General features: G+C 41.4%; 1 protein-coding gene across 1 annotated transcript in view; it reads right to left on the bottom strand.

Moving 5' to 3' along the window:
• ABCA12 (ATP binding cassette subfamily A member 12) overlaps positions 1–22,690 on the bottom strand; it is a 194,028-nt gene that overhangs the window by 5,826 nt on the left and 165,512 nt on the right. The window contains exons 40-50 of the mRNA XM_075530221.1: positions 19,036–19,090; positions 18,313–18,490; positions 16,566–16,681; positions 15,349–15,508; positions 13,809–14,062; positions 11,208–11,412; positions 10,187–10,296; positions 9,304–9,445; positions 5,347–5,481; positions 2,724–2,827; positions 397–489 (exon numbers count right to left, since the gene is read on the bottom strand). Coding sequence (XP_075386336.1) covers positions 397–489; positions 2,724–2,827; positions 5,347–5,481; positions 9,304–9,445; positions 10,187–10,296; positions 11,208–11,412; positions 13,809–14,062; positions 15,349–15,508; positions 16,566–16,681; positions 18,313–18,490; positions 19,036–19,090 — 1,552 coding nt within the window. The remainder of the gene's footprint in view (positions 1–396; positions 490–2,723; positions 2,828–5,346; positions 5,482–9,303; positions 9,446–10,186; positions 10,297–11,207; positions 11,413–13,808; positions 14,063–15,348; positions 15,509–16,565; positions 16,682–18,312; positions 18,491–19,035; positions 19,091–22,690) is intronic.

The following is a 22,690-nucleotide window of genomic DNA, read 5'->3' as shown; positions in this document are numbered from 1 at the left end:
TGATATGATATTGATGTCATTTATGCCTACTTCTCTAATTTATTATGGATCAAAAGGTTTTCAATATAGCAAACATGTTAATTAGCTTGTTGAAGCTAGTGCCAACGGCAAATGAAAAGATAAAATTAGTGACGTGATGCACTTTTCAGGGGCAAATTGGCACTTTAGTAAACTCTTGAAGCTGCTTCTTGAGAATGTATGGGTTGTGGATTTTTTTTTTAGCTTTAGGACATCTAAGTTGTTGGATTAGTAAGTTAAAATGCATCAAAACTTCATTTAAAAATTAATACAAAGGAGTCAATGAGTGCCTCCACATTGCAGGAGATAACACGAGGATTAGAGCCCCCTTAGAGTCATGGTCCAACAGAATATGGTAAATCCCATACGATCCCTCACCTGCTCTTTATGTGCTGCAAGGAACCAATGCACTGGAAACTTCCATTCACCATGATGGCCAGCCTGGTACAGAGAGCTTCGCATTCTTCCATGCTGAAAAAAGAGCCAAGAGATAACTCAGCATCCAAGGCACACACCATTATGCTTCGGGTTCATGGGCTTAAGCTTAACTGTTTCATATTAATTTACTTTGTAAATTATGTTTTAGCTCCTTAAAGTAAATTATCCTTGAAGGAGAGCAATGGAAAATACCATATAAATCAAATGCTTGCAGATAAGGTGAATGGCTGCTTCCTTCTCAGTGTGACATGCCGTTGTTAGGAGCTGGTGGGTCACTCATGGTGACTTTGTGTACACAGAGGGAAACCCTGCCTGGTCCTGCACCATCCTCACAGTTGTTACGTTTGAGCCCATCGGGTCATTGCAGCCACCCTGTCAACTCATCGTAGTGAGAGGCTTCCTTTGCCCCTCTGCCCCTCAACTTGACCACGCCTGATCTCCTCTTCCAGGGACTGGCCTTTCTTGATCACTTGCCCAAGGACATGAAGTGAAGGCTTGCCATTGTGTATTCCTTCCATCTTCTTGTGATGCTTTCTTCAATATGGATTACAACATAATGTAAAGAAAATGAAAGTCCTAATAACCAGACCAATAGGTAGCATCATGGTGGTCAGAGAAAAGACTGAAGTTGTCAAGGATTTTATCTTTGTTTGGATCCACAATCATTGTTCATGGACAGCAGTCAAGAGATCAAACAACACATTGCACTGGGGAAGTCTGCTGAACAAGATCGCATTAAAGTGCTGAAAAGCAAGGATGTTACTTTGAGGACTAAGGTGTGCCTGACCCACGCCATTGTATTTTCAAGAGCCTCACATGCGTGTGAAAGTTGAATTGAATAAAGAAGACATAACAAGAATTGATGCATTTAAATGATGGTGCTGACGAAGAATATTGAAAGTAGTGTGGACTGCCAAAATAACAAACAAATCTATCTTGGAAGGACAACCCCAGAATGCTCCTCAGAGGTAAGGATAAGGATGGCAAGACTGTCTCATATACTTTGGACATGTTGTCAGGAGAGACCAGTCACTGGAGAAGGACATCATCCTTGGGAAAGTAGAGGCGCATGAAAATAAAGGAAGGCCCTCGACAAGATGGATTGACTCAGTGGCTTCAACAATCGGCTCAAACATAAGAACAATTGTGAAGATGATGTGGGAACAGGCGGTGCTTCATTCTGCTGTGAGTCAGACTGACTTAATGGTAGCGAACAACACTGACATACAAGCTCAATGTCATAAGAGAAGCCCAGACAAAGTGTTTTAGTGGCTCTTATGTTTAGCTGAATGGATTCAAAATATGCTTCATGGAGGGGAGGCATTTGAGCTGGTTCTTAGAGTACTGGTCAGACTGGTAGTAGGAGCCTTGGTGGGGCAGTGGTTAAGTGTTTGGTTGCTAACTGAAAGGTTGACAGTTCAAACTCACCAGATACTCTGTAGGAGAATTATCTATCTATCTATCTATCTATCTATCTATCTATCTATCTATCTATCTATCTATCTATCTATCTATCTCTATCTATCTGTTTCCCTAGAGATGACAGCATTGAAACCCCAGTGGGGCAGTTCTACATTATTCTATACGATGGCTGTGTCAGAGCTGCCTTGATGGCCCTGGACTTTGGCTTGGTTTAGGACTGGCACTCAGAGAAGCTTCGTACCGACCATTTCAGGTGGAAAGGCAGCTCCAGAAAGGATAGAGACATGATAGGACAGGGTGTGTATGCGAAACCACGAGCCATTTGGGTCAACTAATATGAAAGTTGTCGTGCGGAGAAAAGAGTGGAGATTTAAATGAGGTCAGATAATGGAAGGCCTTTCCACTAAGCCTGAGGATCTGGAACTTCATTTGATACGGCTCACGGAGCCAAAGACTGTGCATCATGAGGAACTTGTTTTCAAAGACAGCTGAGGGCCTGCACTCTAGTTAAGTACTTGGCTGCTAACTAAAAGTTTGTTGGTTTGAACCCACTCAGAGGCACTGCTGGAGAAAGAGACAGAGAATTTAGATCTTCCCTAGGGATTGCAGCCCGGAGAAGCCCCGGGGTCGTTTACGAGTGGGAAGCAGCCATGTCAGCCCATTAAGGAGAGCCACCCAACTGCAGCTGCATCTTCGCCAGGTAACTTGCCTGGCTTGCTCCCCCTATGAGAAGCATAATCTATTTTAATTCACAGCCAATAAACAGTTTACAGAGATTGCCGTTTCCCATCTATTATCATATGATCCTTTGGGCCGGCTGATTTCAACCTCGCCCCTCGGCTTACCTGTGCGAGGTGAGGATGACGGAGCATTTGCTTTGCACTTCTTCTGAAATGATCCGCCAGAGATGCCGCTTTGATTTAGGATCCATTCCAGAACTTGGCTCATCCTTCATACAATGTTACAAGAGAAAAGTATCAAATTAATTAATTTTTGATGAGGCTCTTTATGTGAATCATCCTGTCACGTACCTCTCAACAGAAATCACTGAAAAGTCCTGTAACTAACTTGTTTTACACTAAATAGGCGTCTATCTGCCGCTGACAAAAGCACCAAATTAATCATTTAAAATTGTCACTCCATTCACAACAAGTGTCTCAGTGAAGTTGACACCCTGTTACTTTACACCTGTCTCTTCAATTCTTTTGGAGAGAAAAATACAACAAACTTGCTTCTTTAACTGACAAAGCCAAGTTTTTACATTTAGTGTTACGTTCACATAGATATTTGGAGTGATGTCAACAAGGTGTTGCCAGCCCTGCTTCTGCTCCTGAGAGCAGAATTGGGGCTGCGAGTGAGAATACATTATGTGGGACGGAAAGAACACAATTTTGATTGTTTTTCAGCTCATCTGTTCCAGGTGTCTTTATAGTTTGATATTATTAATTGCAGTTTGATGCTCTCCATGGAAATAAAACGAAGGGATTCCCAGAAATTGCCAAGCAGATAGAAAAACATTACTTTTTATAAGGACTGTTTGGAAAAATTTCCCAGTCATAAAATTAGAAAAGCAGTAATGGGCAATCACAAGAGGCAATAATAGATCCTTAGAGACGAGAAAACAAAAACAAATGATCGGTCAGGAATGGGCCATAAAAGAAAAACAAAACCTCTAAAATAACCTATGTCCATAGAGCAACCAGAGGCTTGTTTTTATAGTAAAGGGTTTGAGTTAAACTTAAAAAAGGCATGAGTATTAATTTGGGAATAATGGCAAAAGATATACCATCACTGCTCCTGTTCACAGGAGCCCTGGCAGTGCAGTGGTTACCTGTTGGGCTATGAACTGCAAGGTTCTGAGTTTGAAACCACCAAAAGCCTCGAGAGAGAAAGAGGAGACTTTCTAGTCCCACAAAGAGTCATGGTCTCGGAAACCCACCGGGGCAGTGCTACCCAGCCCCACAGGGTCGCTGTGAGTCTGACTCGGTGGCAGTGTGTTGTGTGTTGTTTCCTGCTACTTAGCATTTATCGTAAGGGTGTAATGAGCAGAGCATGTCTTCTTTCTCTCATGGCCTGTATTTTGGTTTGGCTTGTTAACATTTGCATAGCGTTTTTAATATTTTTTAAGTGCCTTGTATCTGTTATCCCCCCGGGGTGCCTCAGGATGGTTTTGTTCACTTTCAAGGACACTTCTACAACAGAAGCCCATGATAAGCATCGACTGGCAGGGATACAAAGCATTGTAAGCTTTTGCTACTACACAAAGACATGTTGTGTATCGGTGTATCACGGCACTTGAAATGATTGGAGACACTGTATGACTCCATCCATGGAATAATATATTGATTTATAACAAGATTTCTATTACATAGGGGTTTACCTCTTCCTAAGTTTGAAGGTCCCTGAGTTTGAAGGCCCTAAACTAAGGGCAACCTTGTTTCACTGAGAAGAAAGAATGTCTTTGAAGATGGTTTGCCTGGAGCAGTATACTATCTAACTGCCTTTATGCGTAAATGAAATTTTCAATGACCAATTGAATTTTCCAGGTCTATGTCAAAATATAAATGTGTCATTGAGGAGACTGTGACACCACCAGCCCCAAGCATGCACTACAAATTCCAACTCCTATAGCTCTGGTGATAATCCCAATGGGGAACAGGTTTTCTTTGTTTTGTGAATGAGGTAAAATCAGTGTAGGATGTGCCTCAAGTCAATTTCTTTTGAGATAGAACAATCACAAAGCTAGAGTGAAGGGGGATGGGTGGGGCTACCCTAATACCAGAACCAAACTCACTGCCACTGAGTCATGCCTACTCACAGTGACTCCCCTTTGGGTTTCTGAGACTGTGACTGTTTATGCTACAGTAGAAAGCCCAGTCTTTCACCCTTGTAGCTAGTGACAGTTTCAAACTGCCAACCATTTGGATTGCAGCCCAACTCTTATCTACTACATCAACAGGTGCCCTAAATTTAGACTTCTAGCCTCTCAAACTGTCATAAAAATGTCACTTACTGTGTGTGAAAGTCACCTACTTATAGGATTTCTCTTTGAGCCTACACCTCGTAGATAACTAAGACTGTTCAATGCAGGGTTTCCTTGCTTCCAAAAACATTCAGATGAAAAAGAATGGTATACGATTGATCACATTCCAGTGGGATTCACCTCTTTAACATCCAGAAAAATAAAACTTTAGCACAATATATTACTCTTTCCTGAGACCCGCTGGGTGACAGCTTCAAATAAAACAATAGAGTAATCATGTTTTTAAAGATGTATTTTCATGGTAACACATTATTTGCTGGTAGAAATTCCCATAATCAGTGTGTGTGTGTAAGCTATCTTCTACAATAGTAAGCACACAGTGAGACATCTAAACAAGGTTATTACAGTCATGATGAAATGTTACATGCACAACTAGATAGGTGGTTTTCATGATTTCATACCCTGTCTTCATCAGAATCTCTTACCAGCAGAAGGATGGATGGTCTTCCGATCAAGGCCAGTGCAGTGGATACTTTTCTTTTTGTGCCATAACTGCACAGAGAGGTAGGTCTGTCTTTGTAGGGCATTAGGTGAAGTCTCCTTAGAAGTTTATAAACAGTCTGTGGACCACAAGAGAGGAGTTAGGTTGATTTTCCCCTGTCAAACCTTTAATGCATCCATTTGTGAAGGGAGAGTCATATCATGAAGAAATACATGTCTAAAACAAATGAAAAATTTAAATTCCTTCATTTTCGAAGACCCACTTTAGATTAAGAGCTCATTTGAATAGTAAATGCAATGCACTAGGGCAGTGGTTCTCAACCTTCCTAATGCTGCGACCCTGTAATACAGCTCCTCTTGTGGTGACGCCCCCCCCCAACCATAACATTATTTTCCTTGTTACTTCATAACTGTCATTTTGCTACTGTTATGAATCAGGCAACCCATGTGAAAAGGTCATTTGACCCGCCCCCCTCCCAAAGAGGTTGCGACCCACAGGTTGAGAACCGCTGCCCTAGAGACTCATTTGGAAATGGGATTTTTCTTTTCTAATTATGTGTGTGTGCTGACAATTGTGGGATTGTTTATTATAGTGTCTTACAATTCTGTTGTAAAGCTTTTAAAAAAGATAGTCACTCAGCCTGTTACCAGGTAGAGGTCATCACTGCTCCATGTTCCTTCTCACTGATGGGTTTTAAGTCTTTTTAAAACTGCTGCTCTTGTTAGATGCCGCTGTGTTGGTGCCAACTCTTAGCAACCCTCCATACAACTGTGCCACCCTCACGGATAGTGTTAGATGAGGGGGTACCTCCCCCCTAAAACAGAACACCAGAGGAAATCTCCACTGAGCAGAGCTTTCATAGTATGCAAGCATTGAACAACTCACTCTGAGTTAGTGCACCCAAGTGGCGTCACCTGGGAAGGTGCTCTCTGGTCACCTTCATAAAAAGTTTCATTAAAAGTTTCGCTTGAACCTTGTTTCAATGATGGCTGGTTTAAGAGAACAGTGTGGCTGTGAAATTTTATTTCCTGCTTGGGAAAAATGCCACAGGAATTGTTGCAATGTTGAACACAGCTTACAAAGACAGCATTGTGGGAAAAACTCAAGTTTATGAGTGGTTTTCTCCTTTCAAAAAAGTGACATGTCGATTGATGACAAACCTCATTCTGGATGTCCATGAACTTCCCGAATGAACAAAAAATGTCTACAAAATTTGTGCGCTTGAGCTCGAAGACTGACGACAGACCTTGAAGAGGTGGGGACGTTATCTGGACTATCTTGGATAGTCGGTTCAGTGAATTTTAACGGAAGATTTGGGAATGGGAAGGCTCACTGCAAAATGTGTGCTTTGAGTTCTGACTGAAGAGGAAAAAGAGCGTCGAGTGGAAAAATGCTGTGCTTTGAAAGAACAGCTCTGAATTGACCCAGGCGGTTTTTCCAAGTTATTAATGGTGATAGGACGTGATGCTATTCTTACAACCCCAAAAGCAAACATGAATCAAGCCAGTGGAAGACGCCTTCATCACCTCATCCAAAAAAAAAGCTCCTCCATTGAAAACAAAGATCAAGATGACACTCATTTGGTTTTTTGATGTGAAGGGGACAGTGCATTTGGAGTTCGTTCCACCAGGTCAGAATATTAATCGAGCTTTCTATTTAGAGGTTTTAAAAAGATTGTGTAACAGTTTGCAACATAAAAGGCCTGATTTGTGACAGACGAGGGACTGGTTTTGCTGCCAGGACAGTGTGCCTGCTCACACAAACAGTGAGTGCACCAGTTTTTGGTAAAAATCAACATGCTTCTTTTACCCCATGCACCTGACTCACCTGACCCCACTCTGTGCACCTTCTTTTTGTTGCTGTGAATGATGAGGGACATGAAAGGACAGTGATTTGATGATGTAGAAGAGGTGAAGAAAAAAAATGAGGGAGGTACTGTCAGCCATCCAAACAGATGAGTTTGAAAAATGTTTCCAAGAATGGAACCACAGATTTTACAAATGTAGTAAGTGTAATAGAAAATACATTGAAGGGGATATGGTTGTATTGATTTTAAAAAAATTAAATTCATCACTTTGAAAATAAAAATTCTTTTCTTGGGGGGCTTTCCATCCTACCTCATATTTCAGCCCATTGTTGCAGTCATGGTGTCAATTCATATCATTGAGTATCTCCCTCTTTTCCGTTGAGCCTCTATTTTGGCATTCATGATGTCCTTTTCCAGAGACCAGTCTCTACATGTCCGAAGTATGAGAGATGAATTCTCACCATCTTGGCTGTACTTGACTCAAGACAGATGTGTTCATGCTTCTAGCTTTCCATAGTATATTCAATGTTACTTGCCAACACTTTGATTCCAAGGCATCCATTCTTCCTCAATCTTCATTATTCATTGTCTAGCTTTTGTGTGCACATGAAGTGATTGAAAATATCGTGGCCTGAGTCCAAACCAAAATCAGATTCATTGCTATTGAGTTAACTCTCACTCACAGTGGCCCTAGAGGACAGAGTAGAGCTGTGCCTATGGGTTTCTGAGACTCTAACTTTTCCCGAGTGTAGAAGGTCTCGTCTTTCTGCTGAAGAGCAGGCTGGTGGTTTCAAACTGCTGACCTTATGGTTAACAATCCAACATGCAACCACTACACCACCAGAGCTCCTCATGGCCTGCATCAGGCACACCTTATTCTTTATTGTGGTATTTTTACTTTTTAACAGTTTACAGCAACCTTTTGCACATACACCCAATGCAGTATATAGATATCTTGACTTGCTTCCATGGATGTTGATTGTGGCCCGAAATAAAATATATCCTTGAGGTCTTCATCTTTCCTCTGTTTATCATGATATTGCTTATTGGTCCAGTTAAGAGGATTTTTGTCTTCATTATGTTGAGGTGCAATTCATACAGAAAGCCATTTTTTTAATCTTCATCAGTAAGTGCTTCAAGACTTCTTCACTTGCAGCGAGCAAGGGTGAGTCCTCTGTTTTTCTCTAGTGCAATGAGTCTTTCTCTAATCCTGATGCTATGTTCTTCATATAGTCTAGCTTCTTGACTTATTTGCTTAGCATACAAATTGAATACAGATGATGAGAGGATACAAACCTGACGCACACCTTTCCTGACATTAATCATGCCATTTCTCTTTGTTCTAGCCAAAGGATTGTTTATTGGTCCGTGTACAGGTTCCTCACGAGCACAGTAAAATATATGGAAATTTTCATTCTTCTCACCGTGACCCACGATTTTTATGATCCATGCAGCTTTCTCATACAGACCAACTACCAAAACTTTACCCTAACGCACTGGTAGTTCAGTGGTAGAATTCTCGCCTCCCCCCAAAACTTTACCCTATCAATGTAAGAATTACAGGTTTTGATGGCTATTCTGTTGTTAAGCAGCCCTGGTGAATAGTGTAATCCTGCATACTTAGACAGCAGGTCTCCCAGGTTGTGACAACAGAGGAAAGTGCACCAGGGCTTAGTCATTGCTTAAACAGGCATATGGCTGCAGTAAAGAACAAAGCTGGCAATTTAAAGAACTAAATAGAAGATATTCTAGTTTGGTTGGGCATTTTGTAGTTAGTCTCGGGCTTCATTGCTCATGTGAACACTGGAAGCATGCGTAGGCAGGCAGCACCAACCAGTGCTCAAATGCAAGTATGATCTTCTCGGATAAGTCTTAGAAAGTAATTTAAAAACTAGGGAAAAGAATTTTTAAAGTTTAGTTCATAGGATATAGATATGATATATATATATATATATATATATAATTTGAGTGCATTTGAGTGTGTTTGTTTGTGTGTGTGTGTGTATTCAGTACCAGGAAGAAAATGTCATCAATTTCCAGATGTTGTTTGTCTTCTTAGTGGGTGGGTGTGGGGCTGGAGACAGCTAAAATAATGATTTTTCAAATGAACTCATGTTTCACGACTGTACTCACCTCTTTTATGTCTTTTTCTGGAATTCCATGTATCCTGGCATAGAAATACAAATGTTCCTCCACAGACACCAGGTCATCTAAAGCATCTTCCTGTGGGCAATAGCCAACTAATGAGCTGTGAGAGTCAACATGACCCAAAGATCTGGCGTGAGAAGATAAAAGACGCACATGAGTTTTAAGAGCCATATCCCCCTGGCTACCCACCACGACGAAAGGAGCTCAGTTTCGACTACGATGGTGGTGATTCTGAGAGCCGTCAATTGCTTTAGAGTTGGTTCTCCCTCCGCGTGGGCCTGCGTTTGTTGCCACAGTGGAACTGTGCTTCATGAGGCTTTTGACGGCTGACTTTTCTGAAGTAGTCTCCAGACTTTTCCCCCAAGGTGCCACTGGGTAGACTTGAACCTTCAACTTTTTGATTAGTAGCTTACCATCTGTACCACCCCAGACAAGGATTCTGTTAAGAAGCATTGAAAGAATCCTCTCACCCTCAAACCCCTCGCGGTTGCAGTGGTCTGACTCATGGTGAGCCTTGAGGACAGCGGAGAACATTCCTGAGAGATTCCAGGGCTGTACTGCTTCTAGCATCAATTTCCATGACAGTTAGACTTTTAATTTTTTTAAAAATTTTCCTTTCTTCATTCTGTTAACAAATTTTAGCCCCCTACGGGTTTCTTATACTCTATATACTCAAGTATAAGCCAACCTGAATATCAGCCAAGGTACCTAATTTTATCACAAAAACTACATTAAAAATGTGCTGAAAAACTCGGCTTATACTCGAGTATATACAGAAACTATAAAACAACATGAGCAATGTATTTTAATTATTTTACTTATTCAGTTACTCTATGCCTGGCCACCAGATACGTTAGTGTTTTCATACCCGGTCTTATTTCTGATCAGAATGTTTCCGCTTGAAGGAATGATGTCTCCAGTCAGCATCTTGAAGATAGTGGTCTTTCCCGCTCCATTCACCCCAAGAAGGCCGAAACACTAGGTTGGGGGAAGCAGAAAAAGATGTAAATCTTAATCCAAACCCAAGACAGCCTGCTTCTGCCTCTGTTCCTATTTCTCCCCAGATAAGACAATTACCAAGAAAAACAAATTGCTGGAATTCTTTAGGGGGTATTGTCATGTTCCTGTGGCAGGTTGATAAAATTTACTCTTATGAAACTAATGAGCATTTGCATATTTTTCCCTTTAACCACCTGAACATTTGTGTGTGAGTACAAAGTCCTTACATATATATACATATCTAGGGCATGTTTTACATATTCCGTGCTAGCACAAGTAAGATGCGCTAAACTGACAGTCATTATATTTATAGATTTCACATTATTCATACAAAATCACAAGTCTACTGAATAAGCTACTGCAGCGATAATTTCTTTACTCTGTCAAATAAAATGTAATGCATTTGGTCCGCAACTCTGCTAGGAAGGAAGGGAAATATTGCCTTCCACCTTCTCCTTTCAAATGGCCTGAATATGCTTCTGTGGGAGCAGAAGAAATCTAAATGGAGGTTCTGGGTCTTCACTTCTGAAAGTGGATTTCTTTAAGCTGTCTTCTCAAGTGGCTTGGAAACTGAAAGTGAAAGAAAGCACCCTGCATAGGCTTCCTGAGTGAAAGCTCACCCTGGAGAGGACAGTCACTTGGGAAGAGGCTAAGGACTTAAATGTAGGGTGAAGCTTGTGAATCGCTCTGCCAAGAGGTAAGGCTCAAAGAGTAAATAACACATGGACATCAGCGATTGACTGGATTCTTCTCTCACCAGTACAGCATAGTTTCGATTTCCAGAAAGAAATAGTAAGTAAAAAATGAAACATGCTGATTTGTGATTTATTATGCTCATCAAAAACACATTAGAGACAAAAATGGTTTTTCTGTGTTTGTTTTTTCCTTACCTCTCCAGCCGGTATCCCAAGGCTGATGTTGTTCACAGCAATAATCTTCTTGTGGATGAGTTGGTAGGTCTTTGTCAGACGGTGAAGTTGGACCAAGTCAAACTCAGCAGCACCATTCTCAACTCGTAATCTCTCAGCCCGGACATCTTCATCTTCATCGATGGTTTCCATTCCAGGCGAAGACATGAATTTTCTGAAGAAGAGTCTGAAAAATGGACCCCGCAATTAGGCAACACGAGGTGGAAATAACACCCCTCAATGCTGGCATGTTTCTGTGGGTTCTCCCTTCACTGAACATGTACCATCTTAGGTTTGGGGAGGTTTTATTTGGTACATTTAATATGCTACTCAAGTAACTTAGGAATCAGTACGTACTCTCTGCTTCATGTTTACTATGAAATCAGGGACAGAGATTTGTTTTTCATGCCTTCATTACGTACAGATTAACTATCCAAACCACAACCCAAATTTCAGTAACAAGGAGGTCAGTATGGGTTTGAAGGATGCTTCTCATCAGATGGTCCAGAGTCATTAGATGGTCCAACACCCACAAACCCAAAGCCAACGAACACCTCTAAAATATCTTCTCAGTCATGAATTATGCAATTGTTGCTCTTACTCTATTCTATGAATGCCTCACCTAATCAATACTTGGACTTTTTCAGCAACTGCACACGCACAAAATCCCAATGAATACCAAACCAAACACCATAGAAAACCCCACAAGTAAACCCAGACCCTCCTCCCACTGCTCCTGTGTCTGTTAAGGATTCCCCACCTCTTCATCCTGCGATAACCCCTCTCCCTCATTCCCAAATCCAGTTCTGCGGTCATTCTGTGACTGCTGGAAATGACACTTCCTCCCACTGCTTATTTTCTGTTTCTGCGCAAGCCTCCGAGTACTCCAACTTTTCTGGCTCTTCCATTCTGACCAGCACTACGTCCACACAATTCTATCTCCTAAATCAGCCTTCCATCATGTTGTTCTCTCTTCAAAACCCTTTACTTTATGGTTGTTGTGTCACGTCCAAACAGCAGCTCCTTCACTGAGCTACCGAAAGACTTCATAATCTCCCAACTCCATACTACTTCATTGCATTTGTTCTTGGTTCTCTCGAGGTTAGTGGTTTCGAACTGCTGACTTTGGGGTTAAAAGTCTCCATTTTCTCTCGAGGTTAGCTTGGTTCTAATCCAATTAGACTACCCAATTCTTCAATATTCCCTGAGGTAGTTCTCTACTCCCACTGTTCTTGTCTGTCCTTTCATGGTTTTTAAGTTGAAAATGTACTTTTTAGTAGGTAATATACATATGGGTATAAAGATTGAACTATAATATATAGCGAAAAATACAGTCTTATATAGTTCTCTTCAACAGAAAGACTCTGATGGAAAATAACATGCACATATGCAAAAAGGACACATTTATTTTCTTTGTAAGTGAGATGATAACATGGCTTGCACATAGTTGTAAACCTTGTGATTTTTAATTTACAAATAATATTAGAGAACTTTCAAAGAAGACAGAGAACCGTATTATTCTTTATGAATATATATACTTTACAAATCAGTCCCTAAATGGAGAACATGTAGGTTGTTACTCTTCTTTATATATTAGTAATGGTGCCACAATGGATAACTTTGTGCACACATAATTGTGAGAGCTTATCTTTAGGAAAAATCCTAGAATAAAATTACTGGGTCTAAGATATGATAAAATAATAATAATTTATAAAGTATCAAGGGTTCCTGAAAGAGGAAGGTGCAGGGAGGGAGGGGGGAAATGCGGAGCTGATTCCAAAAGCCTAAATAGAAAGCAAATGTTTTGAGAATGATGGGGGCAACAAATGTACAAATGTGCTTGACACAATGGATGGATGTATGGATTGTGATCAGAGTTGTACGAGCCCCCAATAAAATGATTTAAATGAAAAAGATGCTGGGTCAATGATATGTGCTTTTTCCTTCCATGTATGACTCTTCCCTTCCTTCATTTCCATCTTCTTTTCCTGAGCTTCTGCCTGTTGTAAGCTGCACTCACAATCCTTCCCCCTCGTTTCTCCTGTGGACGTCTTTCTATTCTTCCAAAGCCAGCACAGGGACAGCACGCACCGCCGGTTGATGTGGTGTCCTGGTGGTATCATGGCTACTCAGTGAGATGTGCCACCTGCTCCAGGGCAGAACGATGAGGCTGTCTACTGGAGTAAAGATTTACTGTCTGAGAAACCCATGGTGGGGGGGCAGTTTCACTCTGTCCTGGAGGCGTATTATGAGTTGGAATTGAATTGATGGTAGTGAGTTGGTTTATTTGTTTGTTCAGGTCCATATTTTAACTCTGTCACCGAATCATAATCTCTTTATGACTGATCCCTGTGCATATTTAACTTTACTCTGTACTCTAGAGTAAAACTTGCAGGCAACATAAGAAAGCTGGATAAATCCTTACTGCATGGAATGAATAGTTAATTACAGTAATGTTTTCTAATATTTTTGAGCAAAACATTTTTATGTTGCTAGTGTAAAAATATAGATTTTGACCCCTCCCCAAATCCTTTGAATCAAGTGCCCTTCTAAACACCAACTATCATCCCCCAGTATATTTACCTGAACTTCTTGATTAGCCATTCATTAATTAAGAGTCTCAAGCAAAAGAACATGGTGCCTTGAGCAACCAGAGCCACAAACATGGCCCCTAGTTTGTTCATCTCAAAGGTTTCATTTGGGTATTCCACACCATAGGCTCTTAAGAAGTCTAGGACCGACTGCTGCTGAGACAGTTCAATCAAACCATAGCCAAAACAGAACTGCGGGAAAATCAGGAAAATGCGCTTGAGGGTTTCGGAGATCAGTTCTAAAGTCTGAAACAGGAAAAATAGAAATGAAACTCAGTGTTATATTTCCAGCAAACTGACACAAACTTAAAACTTGACATAGACAAATATTAAAGTCCTAGAAGCGTATCTAGATGGCCAATTATTTCATAAGAATATTATGTTAGAATAAATATTTAACTGAATTCTGGAAATGTATCATTAAAGTTCAGGCAGAAAAGAACTGCGCTTGTCTTGAGATGATTTAATGGGTCAGACAGAATGACATCTAGACCTTAGGCTGCAGGAAGGGCGGGGATGGAAGGGTCTTAGACTGGGATCCAGGGTCAGAGCAGCAACGTGAAGGAGGGAGGTAGCTAGCACAGTAATGCCTCAGGACCTCAGGTCATTTCTACTTGGAGAGGTACTAACCTGGTGACATGACCCAGAGGAAGAGAAAACATCTCAATGACGAAAAAATGGCTCATTTTCACGGTATTCACCATTGGGCCAACCATTTCCACCTCATGAATTCTCTTCCTCCTTGTCTAGTTCTCAGTGCACTTCATTTCCTCTCTATTGTTTCCCACTCCATTGCCTGGCACAGTTAGCGCACCACTTCTCACTAATCATAATTGTCAACTCTGAATGGGAAGTGATGCTTGTGGTGAAGTAGACTTTACCACCTCACTGAAAGGGGATGAATTAGGTTTTTTCTCTTCTATGAATGTTCAAGCAGTTCCTAACTCAGCCACATAACCAAATCATTGTCCTTGTCACCGCCATACATAGCAATTTGTTCATGAGAAGCTTAGCTGGCCAATTGATTGCATGATTTATGTGGCACTAAACAAGCTGTCTAAAGGGGCCCTGAGGAGTTCAGAGCTAAAGTTGCCAACTGAAAGGCTGGTGGCTTCAATCTACTGGCCATTTGACCAGATAAAGACCAGGCAGTCTGTTTCCATAAAGAGTTACAGCTTTCAAACAAGCCGATAAGGCTGTTCTACTCTCCCCTGTAGGATCGCTATAAGTCAAACTCAACTCAGTAGCAGTGCTTTGGGTTCGAGCTATGTCACAGATCTAATTTCACGTCCATCACTTCACTCTACTCCTGCCAAATGGCAATAGCTTTAACACTGGACAAATACAGTCACAGGCAATAATCTAATTGAGCTTAAAAAGAATTCTAAAAAGTTATTGTTTGACTACACATAATAGAATTAAATGAAACGTGTCTTCCCTATTTAAAGAATGTAAAATCACACACACACAATTCCATTTGAGTTTTTGGTATATTGAGGGGAAAAGTTCAGCAAACTAAGAAAGAAGCTTACCGGATCATTAGGTTTTTCCTTGGAAAGAAAGTATAGTACCGACAGGGAAACAATGGTGTTGATGCCAAAGAACAAGTTGACACAGACGTAAGTGATAAAGGCAATTCCAGTTTCATGGAAAAGCCCAGCCAGCAAGTACATCCAGGAAAATGTCGCGTACCTGTAAATTAAGCATGCTAAAAATTAAAATGATGCTTAAATGTTCTTCTTTATTAAATAAATAAGCAAACCAACATACTCAGATGGAGTACCAAGGTAAATATAAATGTTTGAAAGTAGTTGCTAAGCCTTGGGGATAGATGTCCCATTTCCATTCCTCTTTTTTACGAAAAAGAAAGGAAGAAAAGAAAAATAATTAAAAATTTTTAAATACACACACATTAAAAAAGGGGGAGTTTCTTTTAATCACAGAAGAAAGCTCTACTATAAAGAACTTAGTGTATTCCTAGGTCATTACAACTACAAATGAATGCTCCCTGGTGATTGCACTGTTCTCCCTAGAAAAATTTTATTTGCTCAGATTCCACAAAGTTGCAGAAACAGTGAAATTGCTATAGACTACATAGGTTAGTCTGTATAGAACTAGATAGGCTGTTTTGAGCAGACTTGAGCAACACCGGGGGCAATGAAGCAGAACTAGGAACAGAAGAGCCCAGCATCAGCCACAATAACTAACTAAAGAGATCTCACCCATGAATTTGAACCAGGAAGAATTGCTACACCAAGCATTGTTTATATCGATCTGTATTATCCTAAATGAAGACACAACAATGTATATGTATGTTTTTAGAAATATATTAAAGTATAAATAAAAAACCATGACCCATATGCTTTTTTATGAGGCACAGATAAAACATGTATTTGTTTTATAATGCTACATAGATTCATATGATTTGTCAATGCATAAGTTCCCATGCATACACACTTCCCTATTATTATCTAAATTTACATATGTAAACTGCTAAGTATGACACCTGGCACCCAATAGATGCTCATTAGTGTTAGGTACCACACTTATTAATAATACAGTGGTAATTTTCAGAAGTATTATACTTTAAAAACCATGGGCTAGCAAGTGTAATGTATTATTAGTTATCACTCATGTCAAATGAAACCCCAAGCCAATTGTAAATTAGCTAATGTGATTGAGGTCCCATTTGCTGCTAGGAGCAGTTAATTCTGCTAATTCCTTTTTCATAGCTTAATCAGCAGCTTACCCGAACAGCAGAAGCAGAAGAGAGACAGCGCCTAGGTTATTTTCACTGTAGAAGGCAGGTAACTGGAAAATTGCGATGACACCAATTGAAAAGGCTACAGGCACCAAATAGAAGACCTGTGGGAATATGTAAAACAATGTTTAAGATAGGACAGCTGGGCTTTTAAAAATCAATAACCCATCTCATTTAAAATGGCAACAAATGGAGCTAGAAAGATTTGAAGGTATCAACTTTCATTTATGCTCCTGTTGCTGTAAAAACACATCCAGCTTTTTAAACATCGGTTTCGTTTTAGAATTTGCCTCCTCCTACAGGAGGTCAAGCCAGTCTCCATCGTTCGAGATACATAAGGAGCCCCTGGTGTTCCTGCCTCAAGGCTTTGAGACTTGGGATCATTCGATGACAGAGGTTCAGTGAGAATGATAAGACAGCCAGGTAGCTTGGTATTAGAGTCAGTCTTCAAAGTATTGATTTCATTTAGAATGCTGGAACTCTCTCTGATGGTTGATTTCTAAGGCTTGTTATCAGTGTGAGCCACTCTCAGAAAAAACAGCAGGGCAGTGGGTCCCAGGCATTCTTGAATTCACAGGTAGATAAACAAAGAACTCCGAGATTCATCGGCAAGTGGAAATGTGTGTGTGTGTGTGTGTGGGGGGGTGTTCCTAAAAAGTGTGTGGAAAGATGGAATGGAAAGAATTGGAATCATTCCGTGACCCTTTTGAAGCCCCCTCTCGTATTAAGTGCTGAGGAGTTTACTGCACGATTCACATATAAAGGAGGTGGCAATTTAGCTTGGGGGTGAAAAATCGCCGAGATTGGAAAGCACATAAACTATATGACAACGGAATCGGGAGACCTTCTCAGAAGTGTGTGCTTTAAGCTTCTTTAATAGTTAGTCCACATTAAAGCTACTATTATGTCCACACAGTCATTACCATTCTTTGAGAGTTGACTTCTACAACAAACACATTTCAGACCTCGCTGGATACATTAACAAAATGAATATGCAGTTAATTACTCTCCAACTCTTCACGCCAATGAGCTCTACAGCGACTCGGACAATTTTGCCGTAATCACCAGGCAAACGCATACCCATCCTGGGCTTTTGGCCAACCCTGTCCCATTTGGAGTCAAGCAAACCCATCTGAACTTTGGGATCATTTTATGCAAATGAGAGAATGATCAATGAAATACATCCATTCTTTCCCCTACTAATCTTCTCTAATGTGCCATTCAGCAGGGGCTGCTACTTCGGATTTTCCAGTGTAGTTGATTAAATTTTTGTAAACTTGATTATTTGGCACCGTTGGGCAAGACTACGCTGCCATATCATTAAGCTCCTGTTTCTTCACTGTAGTGGTTCTCAAACGACAATGTGTTTCAGAATCACCTGGGGGATCTTGCTTTAAAATGCCTTTCCGCCAGTGTCCTCTGAAGGCATGGATTTAACTGGTTTGGGGTAACCTTGGGAATTCTGCATTTTCAACCCTGCCCTGGAGAACTGGGCTTTCTCAGACCATGGGTGGATGCTCAGACCATGGGGAAGGGAGCCATTCTCGTCTCCGGCTGGTGGTGGGTGTATACAGGACTGATTCGTTTTTAAAACAGCCTTGCGTTTGTGGTGATGATTGGGCCACAAGCCACTGGGGGCAGTGGTTTGGTTTGGGCACTTGTGGTGACGACTTGAATACACGAGAGTAAATGAGTTTCAAGCAGGTGTCCCGTCGTGGTGAATCCCGCTACTCACCATGTCGTAGATGAAGTTGGTGACCCAGTAGCATGTCACACCGATGCCCGAAATGTGCTGCAACTGCTTGGATTTGGTCTGGTGTTCCCTCACGACATAGGTGACGAAACTGGCGGTGGTGACCGAGTAGCCCATCAGGATGGAGAGAGCCACTAAGATGTCGATTAAACTACTGATCCTGCCGGGAGCGACAGAGAGGAAAACACGGGCATTTGTGGGACTCTCTGTCATGGCTACAGCCCCCAACAAACCAGTCCGAGAGCTGCCTGTGACCCAAACAGGGCTTCCTGTGAGGCAGCCAGCTAATACCTTCTGCGCGACTCTGCTGCGACCCTGGAGTAAGTGTAGGTGTGGCGCCTCTGAAATGACCAGGGATATTTGATGGGAAAACCTCAGCCTCCAAGGGTTACGAGGTGTATGCGAGGCATATACAGTTCTTGAGCATAGACAGAACACTCGAATGCTATTCAGGGCACTTGAAATGATGAAGCATTCACGCACTTGACTTTGAAGCGCGGCAGACTCCGTGAATCTGCAGGCAACGAGCTCGACGCCCTCGGCACCCTTTCACAAGCCTCCTGTTAGCCCCGTCAGTGACACCCATCACCAGCTTTTCTAGACTGACAATCATTCCGACATGACGGTCATTTCCAATGAGAGCCCTTTATCCCCCACCTCAGCCGCACCCAGGAGAAAGGGCGCAGGTCAACACCGTTTGCTTACGTGGCTTGTTCTTGGTCTTGCACTCCTGGATAGGGGTGACTGTACATGACGATGCCTGCAACAAGACACAGTGCCTTCATGAGCGGCGTTCAGCTCACCACAAACACCCTCTTCTCGGTGAATACTCACAAATGCTTTCGTCCTTGTGCTATGATCTAAAAAAGAATCCTACAAATTCTACTTCACGACACTCTTTTACAATGTGAATAACGCCCCGACGCATCGCTTTCCTAATTCCCATCAACACCATAGAAATTAGTCCTCACCCAAAAAAGAAAACACCTTGTCCACAGAATCTGGGAGGAGGGGCAAAAATGTATCCTTTTAAGATAGCATTTCCTGTCTGTTACTTTTAAATGTGGCTTCTCTCTATCTGGTCTTGAAATGTTTGCAGCTTAGTAACACTTCAGAAACGTGTTATAACTAAATAAACAACTCCAAGAGGTACTAGTTATGTAAAGGTTTCCTTAAGCGGCTTAACAGCAGTTCTGTTCTTTCCTGTGGCGTCATTATGAATCAGATTGGACTCAGTGGCCGTGGGCTGGGGGTTGCTTTGTTTGGCTGTTTTGGGTTTAACAGACGCAGGAGTCTTTGGGGGGTACGGAGATGGTAACACACGTGGCTGCTAACAGAAAGGTTTGTGTGACGAGATTATCCAGAGGTGCCTTATAAGTAAGTCCTGGTACTCTGTGTCTGAGAAAGCAGCCATTAAGAAGAATGGGACACAGTTCTACTCAGATATACACAGGGTCTTCATGAGTTGGTCAACTTGTGGTGACTGGTATTGGTACAGGGAAACGGACCATCGCGGCCCCCTTAATCCTTCTACGCCACTGTCCATGGTGTGGCAGTCGGACAGCCTGGGTGGATCTCGTCTTCTTTTTACCACTTCTAAGACGTCTACTGTTCCAGAGAGCCGCCATCGTTCTGCCTGGGAGCTTTGATCATGCGCACAGACGTAAAGGCCCAAGAGGATTAAGAGATACTGGCTGGGTCCTGAAGTTGTCACTTAGTTCCCATCCCTCTCATACCATTGGGACGCCCCAGAGCCGATTACCATTCGGAGTTAACAGAGCAAGGATTCTTTCCAGCTTCCCTTAGAAGACTTGGGTTATTCAGAGCTAACATGGGGCCCGAAGTGGCCACTCAGTGATGGCCAAATCTGCACCATGTGAATAACTTTAAAGAAGACAGGTAGAGGATGGGAGTGGAGATATCCCTAAAGATTTATTCCTGTATAGCTGAAGGGAAACATTCTCATTTGCCGCTTATGCACACAACCTAAATCTATATTTCAGAGAATCCAGATATTATAGATCATCCTAAAGTTCTATCATTTCCACGAATTTAAATTTGTTGTATGTAGTGGTAGAATGTGACCGACTTTCTCATTGAATTCTGTAACTTGTACAGCTTTAAGCAAACCAAAATAAACTCACAACCACCTGACAAAGTTGACCTATAATTTTGATCACATCATTGGGGAAATGTGATTTTATCTTTTATGTGAATTAGTGGGCTCTCTTTTTGCCTACAATTCAGTTTTCCTTGAGGGCTTGCCTACTTAAGCCCTGTTGCTGAATATTATAATATAGGCAGGGAAAACATTTCTTTTATTTCCCCTTTGTATTTCAGTATCAAGAAACACCCTGTTTCACCAGAGGAATCTTTGCAAATGGAAAGTGCTGCTGAACTGTCAGAAGCATCTTGTTGTTTCTCATGCATATCGTTAGCTGAAGGATGGGGGGAAAGTGGCACAGTTAGGGACCTCCATCATTATCTTCTCTGCAGTCTCTACAGCAGCCAGCATAATGTCTTGAGAAGTGTAACAGGTTAAATCATGTCTATTAAATTGAATCAAATCTTAAATTTCTTCTATACACAACATATAATGAAGGCATTGGCTATTGTCATGACAATCATAAATCTAACATGAGCCCTTCCTCATGGGATTGACCATTGCTACTAATGCAACAAAAGGTAAGAATGAACTGGGACGGTAGGGGCAACTTGTCTACACACACACACACACACACCCCAAAATAAAGGCCTAAATATGCTAATATGCTACATTTGTTGGTGAAAACAGGCCAGCCAATCATTTTTGGTCAGAAAACCCAGAATTTTCATGTTAAATTTACCACTAGAGGGAACCCCGTGAATATAATAGATATCGACATTGCAAAGGAAAGCTAATTAAAAGAATCTCATTAGCATGTTAAAATCAAAGAAAATCAATTTTACAGCTAAAGCAAAATCCTAATTCATGCAGAATCTAACAAAGATGGTTTAAAAGAAGTTGCCTTTGGAGGGAGGTGGCAGGAAAATAGTTGGATTGATTTAAAACAAATTTTATTGTGGTGAAAGTAAATTAATTTTTAAACACAAGTGATATGACCATGGTGGACCCCATCCATGCATTACAAAATAATGAATGTAATTCAGGGTGACATGGATTTCTCCTTTGAAATAAATTACACTGCTTCCTGAGTAGGTGGAAGGCTACAACTGTCCTAATAGAAGAGAAATTAATAAGGAATAGAAGTCATACCACTAATAATCACTATCTACCTCAAACGAAGCCTGTTTATAAATTTTAAAAATTGAGTTTCCTCTTAGTGTGAATACATAACTTATGTTCTAGAATTCTTAATTCTTCATACTCTACAACTTCAGAATATAGTGGTAAGAGGCTGAACAAAACTGTCGGAGTCACATATATTTCTAAATGTGAACAGCATTTCACCTGTCACTGTCGACTTCTCTGTTGTGTCCTCACTGCTGGGCGGAAGAGTGTCTGCCGGATGTAGTGGCCACAGCAGCCACAGCTGTAGAGAAAAATGCTCATTCTAGCAACAGAATCTCTCGAAGTCTTTTCAGAGAAAACAGTGTTTCCTCCTAAGAGCCTTGGCATTTTCTTAGCGGGAGGCACCATGAAGAAAACAACAAGATTGATATTCTTTAGATCTAGACTAGAACGCCAATAAAAGGCCTAGTCACAAGTGGTAAATTAAACTAAATGGTGATGAAAACTAGGTGGGGATACAGGCGAACAGCATGAAGAATCACTCCAGCTCACTGCCATCAAGTTGATTCCGACTCTCGGTGACCCTAGGCCCAGGGTACAAAGGCCTTTTGGGTTTCCAAGGCATTCAATCTTTATGGGAGTAGAAAGCCTCGACTTTCTCCCACAGAGTAGCTGGTGGCTTTGAAACTTCTGACCTTGTGGTTAGCAACTCCATGGCCTACAAAACAAGCGCTCCTACATGAAGAATACAGGTTTCAAAAAACTGACCCCTCAAAAGGGACGCGTCCTAGAGCTTAAAGTTTGTTCACCCCATTTGCAGAAGGCTGTAGCTGTAGAGGACAATGGAAACCCAAAACCTGTTTGCAGTGCCCCATGTGGATTAAGTCTCTAGTGAGTCCATTCCAAGGACCAGGGATGGGAATGGCTTTGTTTTCAAGAGTGTGGGGCAGGGTGGACAACTGCAGTTGGAGTTAGGCTAAAAGGTGACACGCTGTCCTTTGATCTCCCTTCAAGATAGTGTATGTTTGTTCCAGTTTTTAATACTTTCATCTAGATTGTTGCTGTCATTGTGGCTGTTTTTGCTGTGATTTTGCATGTTTTCCTGTAGATGAAATTCAGGATCGATAA

Source organism: Tenrec ecaudatus, chromosome 13 (genome assembly GCF_050624435.1).
Source record: "Tenrec ecaudatus isolate mTenEca1 chromosome 13, mTenEca1.hap1, whole genome shotgun sequence".
NCBI lineage: Eukaryota > Metazoa > Chordata > Mammalia > Afrosoricida > Tenrecidae > Tenrec > Tenrec ecaudatus.
Note: the sequence above shows the minus strand (reverse complement) of the source record. Positions and strands in the feature narration are given on the sequence as shown.